Raw genomic sequence first — 17,365 nt, 5'->3', positions numbered from 1 at the left:
GAATTACTGAAATGGGTAAGTGATCTGTTGGAAAATGGACCAGAAATGAATATCTAGCATTTAAATACTTAAGGTCACAAATTACTATATGTAGAAAATAAATATAACCAGAGAAGGCTTAGGATACAGCCTTTAAGTATCACACTTGTTTACTAGGAACTTCCAGCTCTGGCCATGCAGTAACAAGAGTCAGACTCAACCTCCCAGCCCCTCAAAAAAAAAAAAATAAAAAAACAAAAAAACTAAAAAACTAGAATACAAGAAACTGTTTATATACTGATCTATAGCCAAGACTATGATCTCTGAGAGAAGGGAAATAAGGTAAAATTCACCACTAAATTGGCCTTGTATTGGTGGAAAATACTTGATTGACAACTATAGAGCACTTCACTCAACCAAGAATACATTTTTTCTAAGAGACCTGTTAGTACAGGTGTCACCAGCAAAAGGGACCAAAGAGTAAACTAGCCAGTTCAGACAAGAGATAGGAGGGGTTGGGGAGATGGCTCAGTGGTCTAAGTGCCTGCCTGGCAAGTGCAAGGACCTGAGTTCGATCCCTAGTACTACATGCTGTGCCAGCCCAGTGTGCCCCAAAATCGGGCATGGTGGTGTACACTTGTAATTCCAGTGCTGCAGAGGCTGAGACAGGAGGATCACTACAAGTCTGAGCTGTGTAGTAAGACCCTGTACGAAAGAAGAGCTAGGAAATATGAATAAAGGAAGCCAACAGATAACTTCAAAAGTAAGGTAATATCAATTCTGTTGAAAGAACAAGTCAGGAAATTTGAGGGAGAAAAAGGTAAATTTGGTAATGTGACTGAAGTGGAGAGCAGCCCAAAAGCCATACTAGACCACACTGTAGACACTACAAAGAGACAGAATTCAAGATGTTTGGATGTGAAAGGGAACCAAGAAATTGGCAAGTAACTACAGAAGGACAAGTATTTGTGATGAGATTTATTAGAGCAAATATACTAAGGAAAAGATCATTTATGGAGAAGATGATGATTCAGTTTAGAGTAGCCAAAGTGATAGAATATATTCCTTGAGAAGATGAGAGGGGCTAGGGTACAAATCACAAGGAAAAGGGTTTCCTGTACTAAGGGGAAAAAAGAAACCTACAAAAAATAAAACAATATTAAAAAAAAAAAAACCTTTCGAAGACAACAATAAGCAATGTATTAATTATTGTAACTGTCTGACTAACCTGTTTTAAAAGTGTCTCATTGCTATTTGTTTCTCAATAAAATTAATTAAAAAATCTTTGAAAGAGGCTAAATTAGCCAATTTTATAAACAGATTATACAAATACTTGTAATTTTTCTTTTTTCTTTTTTTTTTGTGGTACCAGGGATTGAATTCAGGACCCCACTGAGCTATCTCCCCAGCCCTAATACTTGTAATTCTGAATCTTCATGATTTTAGGCCTTTATTATGAACAGTATTTTGGTATAGTAATGAACTTTCCTAATCTTGGAAGATTTATATGATAGGCAGGGATGGCTTTTTAATCCTTCTCTTAAATGGCCAGATTGCTCTTTTTTCTTGCTTCTTTCCTCAAAGGAATTATATGAAGTCTGCATTACTTCTTCTGATTTTTCTGTTTTCTTCCAGAGTAAATACTTTACAGAAGTCCTAAGGTTGAATCAAGATCATGAGACGAAATCAAATAATCTAATGTAGTATGTGAAGAATATTAAATTTATATAGTGATAAGGCATTCAAAAGCTCTGGGCTAATGATAGCTATACACCTTTATTACATAAGAAAATAAAGGAGTCGTGGATAGTCCTTGTCTGTTCCATGACAGAAAGTTTGAAAGTCATAAATTTGTTTTGATTGTTCATAACTTAAAAAGTCTTACTATATTAAATGAAGGAATTTAACATTTTCTAAAAGAATTTAACAATTTCTAAATTAAAAAAAATAAAATACTCCACAAACAGAAGCATGTCTAGATGAAAAATTACATTAAAAATCAAAACGATATATTTGAAAAAAATCAAGCGCTGAGGAATTCTGGAAATTCAATTATATATAGGTGCAAAGAGCCAAGTTTGGTGGCAGATTCCGGAAATTCAAGCTGTGAGGGGCTGAGATGAAAGGACTTCAAGTTTGAGCCCAGCCTGGGCAACTAGCAACTGGGTGAGACCATGTATCAAAAAAATGGGACTAGGGTAGTAGCTGTGCATGAAGGCCCTGGGTTTAATCTCTAGTGTCACACACACAAGAAAAAGAAAAGAAAAAAAAGGAAAAGAAAAATGTCCAATGTCACAAGTAAATGAGAAAATACAAATGTAAACTGACACCATTTATTATCATTAAAAAGACAATTTTTTCTTTTTTTAATTTTAGGGAAGGGTCTATAGGGTATTCAGGATCTCACTACTAGATCAAACTTGTAGTGATCCGCCTAAACAGACAATTTTAAGTAAATGATAATATGAGTATTATTTAAGGAATGGAGAAATGAATGTTCTCTCATACACTATTGACAATGCTAAAAACTATTTCTAAAAGGCAAATCAGATGATAACATAATTTTTTGAAGTCCACTTACAGAAACTTATTTTATGAAAATAATTATGGATGTGTACAACATGGTGTAGGGAGTTATAACAAATCTTGAAACCTGAAGATTCAGCAACAGAAATGAACTTCTTATAAAACTGTGGTACAATAACTCAACAAATACATAATTAAAGATAGGAAGAAATACCTTAATAATACGATGCAATGCCTACTGTTCTAATAATACTGTAATAATAGCCGCAATATTATAATGTATTAAATAGAAATTTCCTAAAAGAACATAAACAATATCCCACTTTACTAAAGTTTAGTTATATATTTGCAAAAGTTATATAAGCATATTTGAGTTATGTTTATCCATATACCAAAATTTTAAAATGATAATATACTGATTTCTTAAGAAAAAATTGGATAGGGGCCAGGCACATAGCTTGGCAGTCTAAACACCTGCCTGGAAAGCACAAGGACCCAGGTTCGATCCATGCTGGCCCCGTGTAGCACTGGCCACCAAAACCAGGCACAGTGGGGTACGCCTGTAATACAAGTGCTGGGGAAATTGAGACAAGAGGATCACTACAAGTCTGAGCTGCATAGCAAGACCCTGTAGCAAATATATACATACATACATACATACATACATACACACATACATACATAAATAAATGATTAAAAAAGAAAAAAAAATGGATATACTTAAAAACAACAAGTGAGAAAAGGAAAGAGATCCAAAAAATTTTTAACAAAATGTATGTGAACTTGTACTTAATATTCTATGTGCAAATAAGGTAAGAAGGCACTTCTGTCCATTTAAGATATATATTCCTTAAACTCAGTCTAGTATTAAAGGTAGAAGTCAAGTTGGCCAGTCCAAAGAAGAGAGGGTATAAGAGATCTCTTTTGCTTTAATAAAAGTAGACCCTATAGGGCTGGGGAGATGGCTCAGCAGCATAAGTGCCTATCTGGCAAGCGCAAGGTCCTGAATTCAACCCCCGTACCAAAAAAAGTAGACCCTACAAAATCATTGTTGGTTGTAGTGATGCACACCTACAATCCTAGCTACTTGGGAGCTGAGCGCTGAGGTAGGAGCACTGCAAGTTTGAATCCAGCCAGGGCAACTTAGGGAGATCATCTTCAAAAAAATAAGAGACCTAGCCAATGAAATAGTCTTATGCTAGCTGTACGCTCAATGGCAATTTCTTTTCAGCATCCTAGAACAAAAATGGTGGTTCCTTGTTGTATACTGCTTTGATATGTTCACTTTTAGGTTATTTGTATGTGCTTGCTTTTAAGAGATTAAAGTTCCATATTATGATTTAATAAATAAAAGCAATCAAAAATAATGTTATTAAATGAATAACATTTGCCACTTTAAGACTACACTCACCTTTGGATTATTTGCATCAAACAGTCCTGTTGAAAGTCCAATCAGCAAAGAGTTCTTGTTTTTATTTTGTGGTGGTGAATCAGAGTGAGATCGAGGTGGAATGGAATCTTCTGTTAAACACTGAATTGACTGAAGTTGAGAGACTATATTCAAATGTTCAGAAAACACCACTTTATGGAAAAGTGGTTCTGGTTGTACAGCTTTATCTACATCATATTGAGAATGGTGAGCATCATCTAGTTCAGGTTCTGTGGTATATAGGAGAAATTATGTGATAAGCCTATGTAGTAGTTAAATAAAGTTCTACATAGTAGTTCATGTTCTATATAGTAGTTAAAGTTTTAAATGACACTGACATGACAAAGTAATAAGAATTCTATCAAAAAGCCTCATATCTATCAGGAAAACAAAACATAAGAATGTGAGTATATTTCCTTATAAATAATCTTTAAGAGGACCCAGGGTTTCATATTCAGAAACATTTGATATATACTTCCATTATACTGAAAGTATTAAGATACACACAAATCCAAGGAAATGTGAAAAAATATATTAGACATTATTTTCCAGTTTTTCTTTGTTCCTACAGATAGAAAAAAATACATCCCTTATATTTTAACTAACACTACAGTGGTACCTCCATTCGCAAATTTAATTTGTTCTACAATTCTGGAAAAGATGGCCATGTTCACATTCACACAGGAAAGATGGTCACAGTCATGTTTGTCACCTGTTTTGGTCCACGGTTGGATATCCCCTCAAAGCCTTACATAGTCATGGAGGGTGATTTTTGGAGACCACTGAATCAAGCATTTCTGACTGTCTAATGCTGGGATTATGGGTGTGAGTGCTCCATCCACCCAAGGGTGGGTAGTCTACATAAAATATAAGAGACAGAAAGTTTTCTCTTGTGCTCCTCCCTTTTTGATCTTGCTGCTTTTGCTGTCTTCCACACCCCTGAACTATTACTCCTCTGCCACACACCCTGCCTTGGAGCCCGCTGATTATAAATTAAAACCTTTACAAACCAAGAGCTAAATAAACTCCTTCCTTAATTTTGGGCATCAGGTATTTTTGTTTCAGCAATGAGACACAAATAACAAAGACATCAGCCAATGCAGAGCTTGCAAACAAAAAGTTTGCCAAGCTCTGCTCTTGTGAATCAAGTTTTTTGCAAAGAGTTCATGAACCAAGGTACCATTGTACTTCAAAAAGAGGATAATTTATTTAATACGCTTGGTATATGGGTTTAGTTTGGCAAGTAATTCTTTTTATTTTAAACACAATAAAATAACTGTCCAGGGGCTGGGGAGATGGCTCAGAGGATAAGTGCTTGACTGGCAAACTCAAGGATCTGAGTTCAATCCCCGGTTCCCCCAAAAAAAAAAAAAAACAAACAAACAAAAAAAAAATAATAACTGTCCAAAAAGTTTTACTATCTAGCTGTATAACCCCAGCTTATTAATTCAGATTGCAGTGCTCTATGTCTATTACCCTTTCTATGATGATTGATAAGAAATGATCTATTTATATGTTGCTCCAATTAAAAAAAATATTATTAACTACAATCGAGAAAGAAATTAGAATGCAATGATATTTACCTGTAGTAACCTCATTAAGTGGGCCTACAGTCTTCAAGATCTCAGCTTCAGAAACCTCATTTTGCTGAATGGTAACTCTGTCTTCCAACCTATCTCAGATAGATGCATCAGTTACAAAGACACATTTATCAGAAATCAAATCATTCTAAGTGCAGAAACAAGTTCACTAGCATCATATGAATCTTTTTGCAAGCTTTTTTTCATTTATATATACTTTCTCTTTTATTTCATTTTATTTTTTCCCATAATTTTATTGAGAAACAAATAGCAATGAGACAGTTTCAAAAAAAATTGGTAGGACAGTTTCAATAATTAACACATTGCATACATTCTTCCTAGTGGTTAATTGCTGTACAAATATGGACATGATATCCTATTTTAAACACCATTAGAACAAATCACTCTATTCATTAAGAGAATGTAACTATATATCTATCCTAACCGCTTTGAATACACAGATACAAAATGGACATTCATCTCTATACCCTTTTTTTGTTAAGTTCCGTTATTTGAATATTATAGGTGTGTTAGTTCAATATTTTCTAAGAGTTCAGTAGTCCATAATAGTATTGGGTCTTCCGCTTCACCGGCAATGTCAGAAATTGTTGACCTAAGTTCCCTACAGCTCAACATAACACCATGGCTTTACTTCTTATACTTTGTTTTTATACTTTTCTGCTGGATGGTTAGGACCAAGGTAAAGCAGGACCTATGCAACAAGAGTTGTAGCTTTTGGGTCTGATAAGGTCAGTGAATTCCCCTCAGGATTTATCCTGAGATCCTGTACCTCAGATTGTAGAACCTTTGTCAGTGTCAGCCATGTGGATTATACTTTCTCTTATAAGCACACAATTTTTCACTTTGTTCAAATTTTCACTATCATGAATCAGTCTTAAATTCTGACAGTTTAAATTGTTACAATCCCTGGAAAAAAATAACAGAATTGCAAATAAAATTTGTAAAATGCAATTCATCCAGACATTATATTTTTATCTTGCTACCTTACCATGCAAAAATCACTTTATAAAATGTTTTTAATTACAGCATCATTTGTGATGGCAAATGTTCACAAAGAAGGACATTCTTTGAGATCTAGTATATCCATTTAATGGAAGAGGAAAAACAAGGGTTTTTTTTGTTTGTTTGCTTGTTTTGTTTTTTGTGGTGCTGGGAATCAAACCCAGAGCCTTGTACATGCAAGTAAGGCAAAAGCTCTGCCACTGAGCCATAGCCCCTGCCTAAAGAAGGTTTTATGTATCAAGAAATTCCCAGATTTACCAGTGACTAAAAATAAAGGCAGAAAATACTGTGCACATTCTATATTTTTATTTAGAAATATTAAAAATCATCTGAAAGACTGAAATGGCTGAATGAATACTAAGGCAGGCAAGGAATTTTACTGTATCTACTTCATTTACTTATTGATTTCTGAATCACGTAAACATCTACTGGTCTTATTTTATGGCATTTTATAATATTAGGATATTAAATTATAATATTACATTATTATAGTAGTATGTCTAAGAAGGTATTACAGAAGGGATCAGGGCTTTGAAATGCAAGGAAAAGGACAAAACATACTCAGGTTCCTTTGTTTCTTTTTCCTCATTAACCCACACATCAGTAACAGTACATGGCAAGCTCCCATCTTTGTTTTTCCTATTTGGCTCCTGCAGAACTTCTGTTTCCAAATCATCAGGTTCTGCAAAGTAAAGAAACAACAACAACAAAAAAAATTAAGAACAAAATTTTTTGGAAAAACTGAATCAATTTGATCTTTTATCTTGACTTGGAGTGTTTGGACAGAGGGCACTCTACAGAGGGGTGGGGCAGCTCACAATCCCACAGCGAGGCTGTAAAGCTAGGCAGAGAAATGAGTGACATGGGGTCCCAGAGGAACATGAAAACTGGGAGCACTTGAAATGAAGACAGCCACAGGGCAGACAACTGCGATGGCCAGACTCAGCAGGGATGGTAGGGCTGGACTCAGCATTCATACCCAAAAAGTAAGCCTGAAACAAAATAGAGAAGTAGTGACTCAGTATCCTCTCACGTATCTGGGGGATTAGAAGACTGCAGGCCTGGAGAGGAAACCACTCATTCAAACACTGGGAGCAATTTTTTTGGGTAATTTCATTTTTTTGTTTTTGTTTTTTCTTTTTCTTTTTTTTTTTTTTTTTTTTGCCTTTTGTCTGCTTTTGTTCTTTTCCATGCTTATTATTTTCTGTTACTTTTATCTGATTCCCTTACTTTTCATTTACTCTTTGGATGCTTTATTTCACTCTCTCTGCTTATTGTCTTTTTCAAATTTTACTTCTTTCATTTTCCCTAACCGCTCCATTATTATTAGTATTACTTTATTTCTTTGTGTTTGTTTGGGACAGGGTCCTGCTATGTAGGCCAAGCTGGCCTCAAATTCACTATGTAGCCCTGGCCTTGAATTCTTGGTGATCTTCCTGCTTTAGCCACCCTAGTGCTAGGACTACAGGCATGTGCCACCACATCTGGCAGTACTACTATTAAGTTTTATAAATTTTATAGACTTAATTAGCTTCATATTGTAGTTGAATCCTTTTCTATTGTTAATAATATTGTTGCATTTAAGAAGTCTTTACTATATGACAATATTTGGTTTATCTTTATATTTACATCTAACTTGTCTGTAACTCTAGTATTTGTTCGCTTTTTTGTTTGTTTTTCTTTTTGCTATTGCCTGCATTGTTATAGTTGTTACTATTAACAAGTTTATACTGTACGTCAATATCTGGTTTGTCTTTGTGTAATCAACATTGCTGTGGTTTGTTTTTGGAGAAATGGGATGAAGATGAATTATACTGTACCCACCCTTCCCAAATTAATGGATATGGCTGTATCTTAGGAGTGAGGCACAGGCCTATCATCAGAGACCCTCAGAGCACTTCCCTGGAAAGCAGACACTTACTAAAAGGATCTCCACACTAGTAACAGCTTATCTACTTCAACTGACCCTTAACACTCAGGACAAAACAACACAATAAAAACATGAGAAGACAAGACAACAAAATACCTCCAAAAACTCCTATATTCCCCAGAGCTGATCAGTGGGGAGGAAATAAAGAGCCAAACAGCTGAATTACTGCTGCCTCAGTTGTCCAACCTCTCCACGCTCTAACCTTCCACTACCCAAACAGCAAAGTTCTAAAAATATCTGCTCAGTGTTCCTAACATTGCTTGATAGTTGAACCAAAAATCTGACTTGAAAACACCTGTACTGGCTAAGAATAAACCATGCTGTGGCCACAAAGTACAGCCTTAGCACAGTTCTCTCCTGGACAACATGTGGTGCTTGTGTTAGTGCATTAAAACATTCTTTTTTTTCTGCTTTATTTGTGAAAAATATCATAACCATGGCTCCAAAGAAAGTTAGTGGTACCAAAATTGAGAACCACTATAGAGTTAAAGAAAGAAATCATTGCAAAATGTGTTAAAGTCCTGGAAAAATGAAATTATAGTCTAATTTTTGGCCTCAGAAGCAATCACTTGGTTCTTCATTATTTTTTATGAGGAAAAAAAGATGTTTAGTCCCTGAACTTTTCAGCATTTGAACATGAATTTAGAACAAATTGAGTTTGACAACGAAGGTATCACTGTATATGGTATGATAAACAAAAAACATCAATAAAGTATGTGGTAAGGTGAAAGATAACATAATTGTACAACTTAATAAAGGAAATGATCAGTGAATTTAAAGAAGACACTAACAAAAAGCTAGCTGAGTTAAATAAGATGATGTAAAACGTAAATGACCAGTGTAATTATAGTCCATGAAAACATAATACAGAAATCCAGGAGAAAAATTGCACTGAATGTATGAGCAGCAGAAGTGACCAATGTGCAGAGAGAGTGTCAAAACTAGAGGGCAGGGTTAATGAAGGTGACTGCTTATGCAGAGATATTAAAAAACACAAGAGATTGCTGGGAGGCAGTGGAGCAAGCATGCAACCCAAGCATTCATGAGGCTTAGGCAGGAAAACTGCTCTGGATTTGAGGCCAACCAATTATATGTGGAGAGTTAAAAGGCCAGCCTGAACTCAGTACAAACCTGTTTCAAAAAGCTAAACAACAAAACAAATTAACAAAAACAACACAAGGTCATGGAAAATGAATTCAGCAGCTTCTAGATGATACAAAGAAGACTAACCTATGATTAACTGGAATTAGTGAAAATAAAAAGCAGGAAACTTTCCAAGTATGGTTAAAGAAATTGGTATAAAGTCCGTATGGTGACACAGGCCTGTAATCCTGGCACTCGGGAGGCTGAGGCAAGAGAATCATCAAAAGCCTGAGGTCAGCCTGGGCTACACAGTGAGTTCAAATCAGCCTGAATGACATAGTGATACACTGTCTGGAAAAAAAAAAAAAAAAAAAGGCATATAGATAAACAAGATAAGAAGGAAAGAAAAGACTGTGTCAATGCAATTAGAAATGAAAAAGGTGGACTGGCCAAATAGCTCAGCAGATTACAGTGCCTGCAAGCAGGTGCAGGGATGGGAGGTTCCATCCCCAGGCCTGCCATGCAGGCCCTGACCTCAGGGCTCATGGAGACAGCAACTGAGACTGGGTGTGGTGGCACGCTTCTGCAATCCCAGCTCCTGGGAGGCTGTAAATAGGTGGATCACTATGAGTCCAATCTAGTAGTGAGACCCTGAACACCCAAAAATAAAAAAAAAAAAAAAAAAAAGAATGAATGAATGCATGAAAGAAATGAAAAAGGTGAAATCATAATGGACACCCACTAAAATCTAGAAGATAATTTTTAACTGCTTAGAAAACCTGTACCTCTAAATTAGAGAACTGAAAAGGAATGGACAGATTCCTAGGTACTTGTGAATTACAAAAACTGAACTAAGGAGATATAAAACCCTTGAACACTCCAATAACAGGCAATGAAATTGAGGTACTAAAAAACTTACTAAGAAAAGCCCAGGAGCTGATGGATTCACTACTAAATCCTACAAAAATTTCAGGAAATAGATATCTAGTGGCAATACCCCCCAAATTTTAATGAGATTGAAAGGGAAAAAATACTGTCAGACTCTTTCCTGGAAGCTACTAGCATTACCTTGATTCAAAATCAGACAAAGATCCAACTGAAAAGGCAAAGTACAGGCCAATCTCTTTAATGAATACAGATGTAAACATCCTCAACAAGATGTTGGCAAAGTGAATGCAACTAATCATTAAAAAGATCACAGAGCATGACCAGACTGGCTTTGTCCCAGGCATGCAAGGACCATTTAACATATGTAAACCACTAAATGTAAGTCATCAAGGGCAAAAAAAGAAAAAAGAAAAAAATCACAATCATTTTAATAGATGCAGAAAAAGCTATTGACATAATCTAACATCCATTTGTAGCTAAAAATTCTGAAGAAAACAGGGATACAAGAACCTTACAATGATCTGATAAAAAGCCATTGATGATAAACCTACTACAACCAGTACAAATTAAACCAATAACAATTTAAAAGTAAAAAGTAAAGGTATCTGGGCCTGGGATATAGCTCAGCAGAATAGCGCCTGCTTGGTAAGAGCAGGGTCATGAGTTCAATTTCTGGTACCCACAAAATAAAAAAATGAATAAAAGCATCTGTGATTACTAAAATGATGAATAAACTACAATATTACCAATTAGCATGTAAATTTTAAAACTAAAACTCTTGTCTTTAAACCCCTCTCAGCTCCAATTACCTGGACTTTTATAATAATATTGAGAACTTAATTAGAATGCAATATATCCTTTTCCTTTATCCTCAAATAATAAGTAGGGTGCTTCCTCTGTTTTTCTGGCAGTCACTTATTTTTTTAATCTAGCTGGTATTTTCTGAAAGTAGTAAATGATGAAATGAGAATTTGTTTTCAATTATTAATTTCTCTTTACTCTTTTAAACTAATATTCTATATTACAGAAATGAATGTTATTACCTCCCCCCCCCAGGAATGTAGATAATTTCTTTCTCCATTTTTAAAATTTCATGTTATCTCTTATTTTGTATGACAACTGATATTTGCAAATCCTTACAGTTTTGGTCACTCATACAAGGTAAGTACTTGAGAATAAAGTCCTTTCCTTTCTTTAAAAAAATTTTTTTAATGTATTTGGTTATTGCAGAGTCTCCCTATGCAGCTCGGACTCATGATGATCCTCCTGCTTTCAGCCTCCTCAATGCTGGGATTACAGGTGTGTGCCACTATGCTGGACTCCGGTCAGCTCAGCCCACTCTGGGGGTGGGGCTGGTGTGGCATGCGGAGCCAGGGATCGAACCATGGTCCCTGAACTTGCCTAAGCAGGCACTTTAGTCTGCTGAGCTATCTTGCTGGCCCCTCTATTTTATTTCTTGATGTATATTCTCCATACCTTGAGCTATTATTAGTATCAACTCATTCTACAAACTTATTTTTGACTATTTTGCCAATAAACCCTAAAATATCTACTATCTGGCCCTTCACTGAAAATGTTGCTAACTCCTACCCTTACCTATAGTGTCTCCATTACATGCCTAATGCTTTTTCTTTTCATTTCTTTTTATTTTATCTATTTTGTTACCAAACCCCCCCCCAAAAAAAAAAAATTCACTTGAGATACTATTTTACCTTGGGCTGCTATCACAGAATATTATAGGCTGGGCTAGTTAAATAAAAGAGGTTTATTTCTCACAGTTCCAGAGACTGGGACCAGGGAGTCCTATGGTCCTTTTGACAAATCTTCCTCTTGGGTTGTGATCAGCTTTTCCCTCCTTATATCTTCTCACATGGTAGAGAGCAAACAACTAGCTCTCTGGCGTTTTCTTATAGACACCAATGCTATTTATGTGGTCCCACTTTCTTCACCTAATTACCTCCTATATTAGTTATTTTTTTCTCATTGCTGAGCAAAATACCTGAGCACAAAATTAAGGAAGGGAAGATTTATTGAGCTCACAGTTGGTGGAGGTTTCAGTCCACATCAGCTGGCTCCAAGGCAGAGTGGCACATGGAAGCAGGCAATAGTTGATGGTGGTGGAAAACAGCAGAAGTCACAAGAGCAAAAAGGGAAGAGTGTGTGAGAAGACTCTGTCACTTACACTGTATGCAGGCTACTCACACCCATAATCCCAACATTGGACCATGAATCTATCACAAACTCTACAAGGCAGCCCCTAAGACTGCACAAGGCTTGGGGGAAGGGGTTAGGACAACATCTAGACACAAACTTTAACATTTTCCATTTTGTTGTAGTGTTAGGATTTGCAAGGAAAACAATAAGGACATATAATTTATAGGATTATTTTATAGCAGTCACCCAAAGAGTAAAGTACAAAGGAGTGCAGGAAATCTGTCCACATGAAACAACCAAAGAATCCAGCTGAGGGTCTGGATCATACAACAATATCCTGAATGAATCCAGTTGAAAACCTAGAGCTCATAACAATACCTCTCAGAAGTCCAACTGGAAGCCTAAAGCCCATAGCAATGTCTCATGCTGGTCTGCTTCACGGATCTGCACTGGGAAGGTCCAAAGGTCAGCAGTGAAAGCTAGAGAGTCTATGCCAGTGGGATGAAGAATCTGTGCCAATAGTTTGAGGTCTCTGAACTAGAATCAGAAAGCAATGCTGAAAGTAAGGACCAGAGCTTCCCTGAAAGGTACCACAGCCATCTTCAGTAATATAGAGGTATCAAGCTCCTCTGACATTGAGAACAGCCAAATTTGTATCAGGAAATCCAGTGTGACAGCTTCTCCTAGAGACTGAACATATACCATCCTCCCTTCCAGAACCAGGAAGCCATGCTCAAAGTGAGGACCCAGAGATCCCCCAAAGTGAACTGCAGCCATTCTCAGTGACAAGATATTGAGCTCCTCTGACAATGAGAACAGCCAAGTTCCCATCAGGAAAGCCAGATTGACAAGCTCCTCCAGAAGAACCTACAGCTCCTCCTCTTCTTCCCTAGTTCTCCTTTTCATACTGTTGGCAACGACATTCAGACTGGCCCTCCACATCCAGCACCACCTAGTTGTCAATCCACCCCACCTCCCAAAGCTGAAACCCCAAGTGTTACATTTAAGATTTCACTAATTATTTGTGATCAAAATATAGAGTGAATGTTTAAATTTTAAAAAATATATTACAGTAAAAGATTCACTGGCCTGAATTCCCCCACACTTAGCACTCAAATGCACATATTATTCTTGTCATTTTATGAAGCAATTCTAGAAGTCCTTTCATCAGTATCTCTACAATGTTTGATCAAAACTATGGTAAATGCAACCATCGAGTGCCACCTAATGGGAAGGCAGGCCCATGAAAACATTATGGTGAGTCCTCTCCACTTCATTCACTGAGTCTGGTAATCTCATATTCTTCACCCAAGACAAAATGACATCATGAAAGCAAACTTTTTTTCATTTAGGAGATTAAGGCAGACACAACAGCACAACTAAAACATTCATGAAAGAAATTTCAGAGCTGCTTCAGAAAATGGTAAGAATAATGACAAAAAAATATTCACAGCAAATGGGAATAATATGAGTAGGATTAATGGTAATGTGTCTTTCACTAGAATGAATTTACAAAAGTGCTTTCTAATTTGAACATTACTATATTTTTCAAACACTTTCTTTTTTTCTTTTTTGGTGGAACTGGGAATTGAACTCAGGCCCTTGCTCCTGCCAGGCAAGCACTTATTCTACTGTGCTATCTCCCCGGCCCTCAATCACTTCTTGTATGACTTTTTGAGAAGCACAAATGTTCATTCCATAGACTAGTAACCATAATTCTAATGCACAGGATTATTTTTGTTTCTGTTTTTTAAGACAAGTTTTCACTATGCAGTTCAGGCTGGCTTTGAACTCACTTTGTAGTCCAAACAGGCCTTGAACTCCCAGAGATCCTTATGTCTCACCTCCTAAATGCTGAGATTACAGGCCTCTGCCACCATGTCTGGCCTATGAGTAAGATTATTTAAATTACTCTGGTAAATTAAAGGTGATCACATGCCACATGCTCTCTGACATTCTTAATTAAAGGGAGTTATTGCTCCTCCCCATTAATTCTGGAGCACTATGATTGCCTGGACTAATGAAAACCAGTAATGCTATCACAATTCCAAGCTGAAACATTAATTCAGTTGGCAGCTTCTGCTTGGTATTTAAAGCCCAAGGACCACCATGAAAGGAGCTAAGCTATCCTGAAAATGACAGGGCAATGCTGTGAGACTAATGTAGGAGAAGGATCCAGGTGAACTCCACCAAGAGGGTAAGCATGAGGGAGATGTCATCTTGGACTCTGCAGATAAGCTTAGCTGGTAGATGAATACCACTGAGTGACTGCAGTTGATGCTACATGGAGCAGAAATACTTTCCCAATTCCTGATTCATACAAGTATTCAATAAAATGAAATAGTTTTATTAAGCTACTAAGCTTTAGGAGTAATTTGTATTATAGTAATAGACAGTATTAGATAATGAAAACAGAATTTCATCCAAAATTGGGCTAACACAAAAGCCTAAAGCATATTCTGGCTTTGGAACTGGGTGGCAGATGTAAATTCAAGGAGACTGTAACCCTGAAAAGTGGTTAATGGAGGCTGATGAAAGGGGATTCTTGTCATATGGAGACACAAAATTTAAGAGTGTACTGAATAATTCAGTCACCTGGTGTTATAGCACATATCTAGATGTCTGCAAAGCCTCATGGGCTTCTAAATCAGACTGGATCATGGGTGGGTGATACATCATAGAAGATACATTTATGGGCTTATAGTTAGGTGTGACCTTTGAGAGGTAAAGTTGGTGGGAACAGGTCATCACCACAGGTGTGGCATGGATATAGATCCCTTCCCTTGAGTCTTGACACTTCCTGCCTGCCCTGCCATGAGCTATTTCTCCTGTGCTATGTCTCCCTGCCATTAGGCCTATCTTGGAGCCAGTTGACTACAGACTGAAACATCTACAAACTATGAGCTAAAACAAACCTCTCCTTTAACTTGAATGTGTCAGGTACTTTGTTCCAGCAACAAGAAAGTAACTAAGATGGCTAGTAAGGAAGCTATCAGAAGAACACATCAGAAGTACCAGGTAGCTTCTAATAGGCTCTCAAAAAGTGTAAGATGAGACTGGTTGTCTGAAGGAACTCTTTCGATTATGAGCAGAATTTAGAAGAGATACAAAGGGCCTAGGATAATTTGTTATAGGCAGCAAAAGTTTCCCAAAGGAAGACAGGTTCTGAAGACAAAGATAATTTAAGACAGTAAAATGTGATCTCAGAACAAAGATGAAGTGAAGAGTGTGACCATAAGATCTTCCCACATCCAGCCCTAGCCCAGGCCTGGTGAGTGTGTGGGAGAGCTTCCGGCTACCCTGCGCCGGCGGGACCAGTCCAGTCCAAGCCCAGGCAGCAGCGTGGGTGAGACACTCTTCCACCCCCTTGGGACCCCCCCACCACTACTCTGCCGTCCCCACCCCCCGCACTCCTGCCCAGTGAGTGAGAACTTCTGCCGTGTTCACGGGACCCCCAAATCCAGCCCTAGCCCAGGCCTGGTGAGTGTGTGGGAGAGCTTCCTGCTACCCTGTGCTGGTGGGATCGGTCCGGTCCAAGCACAGGCGCAGTGTGGGTGAGACCCTCCCTCTTCCACCCCCTTGGAACCCCCCCACCACCATAAGATCTTCCTTTACAGCATGGAAGATTAAAAGCATGCCCTACAGACTTCTGCTGGATGAAAAGATTTCTAGGGAGTTTAGAGCACTGTTTCAGAGCATCCTCATAGGCAAGCAAGGCAAAGCCTGCCACAAAACAAAACAAACACCAAAATAACATCCATACAAAACTCACAAAATTATTTAAAAATTCTATTTGCAGAAGTACAACTAGAAGAAACTATTCAGAGAGAAGAACCATGGAAAGCATCCATATTTGGTGGAAAGGAATCAGCCTGACACTGCTACCCTAGTCTGGACATTAGAATCTCTGTAGACTGATGACAGCCATGTGTTTCCCAACTACCTTGTTTCTAAAGAGAAGCTTCTGGGCCTCTCTCTCCATTATATGGTTGGCATGTAGAAGGCAAAAATCACTTATTTTTCTAATTCAAAGAAAACTCAGCACATAGGCCTAACTTTGATATCATCTTAGACTTTTGAGTTAATGTTATAATGGGATAAGGCTTTAAGAAGGAGTGAATGTATTTTGCATTTGGGAGGACTGTAAATAATTTTTGGTTATTGAAGAGATTATGGTAGATTTAAAGACAGCTATGGTAGATTTTAACAGCTTTCTCTTCCTAGGTTGATTGTGACTACATGAAAAGGGACAGAGGCCCACCTTAACTCAGCATTTTAGCTGTACCCCTAAAGCAGCAGAAAGACTGTCCTGAACCCTTCAGACGGCTTCATTGCTAGCTGAATACCATATCAAGTGAACTTTGAGGCAAAGGCACATGAATTAGGTATACCACATTAGCTGAACCTTGACTTAATCCCTGATACTTCAATTTAAGTATTATTAAATCGTTTCTTTTTGCCCAGCACTCAGAACTAAACCTTGGGCTTTCCACAGAGCTAAATCCTTTTTGAGGTGGACTCTTACTAAAGTCCCTATGTTCTCTAGGCTGGACTCCATGCTGGTGATTATACAGCTTTAGTCTCTAGTGTGCATCACCATCCCTGGCCAAATTAAATTATTTTGACCCACAAAACATACCTTCCAAATTTCTTTTTGGTTCCAATAATGTCTGTGGAGATGCCTCATCAAACTTTGAGCTGTTGGTCTCAGCAGAAGGATCAACAGTATTGGATGAGTTTATTTCCTGTGAAACACACTGTACTTTTTCTTCA

The 17,365-nt window shown here is 37.3% G+C and overlaps 1 protein-coding gene across 1 annotated transcript in view; it reads right to left on the bottom strand.

The window, feature by feature from the left end:
- Nek1 (NIMA related kinase 1) overlaps positions 1–17,365 on the bottom strand; it is a 227,734-nt gene that overhangs the window by 37,382 nt on the left and 172,987 nt on the right. The window contains 4 exon segments of the mRNA XM_023700104.1: positions 3,917–4,164; positions 5,518–5,606; positions 7,099–7,219; positions 17,232–17,360. Coding sequence (XP_023555872.1) covers positions 3,917–4,164; positions 5,518–5,606; positions 7,099–7,219; positions 17,232–17,360 — 587 coding nt within the window.

Source organism: Octodon degus, unplaced genomic scaffold (assembly GCF_000260255.1).
Source record: "Octodon degus isolate 3935 unplaced genomic scaffold, OctDeg1.0 scaffold00121, whole genome shotgun sequence".
Lineage (NCBI taxonomy): Eukaryota > Metazoa > Chordata > Mammalia > Rodentia > Octodontidae > Octodon > Octodon degus.
The sequence above is the reverse complement of the archived record's forward strand: the minus strand, read 5'-3'. Positions and strand labels throughout refer to the sequence as shown.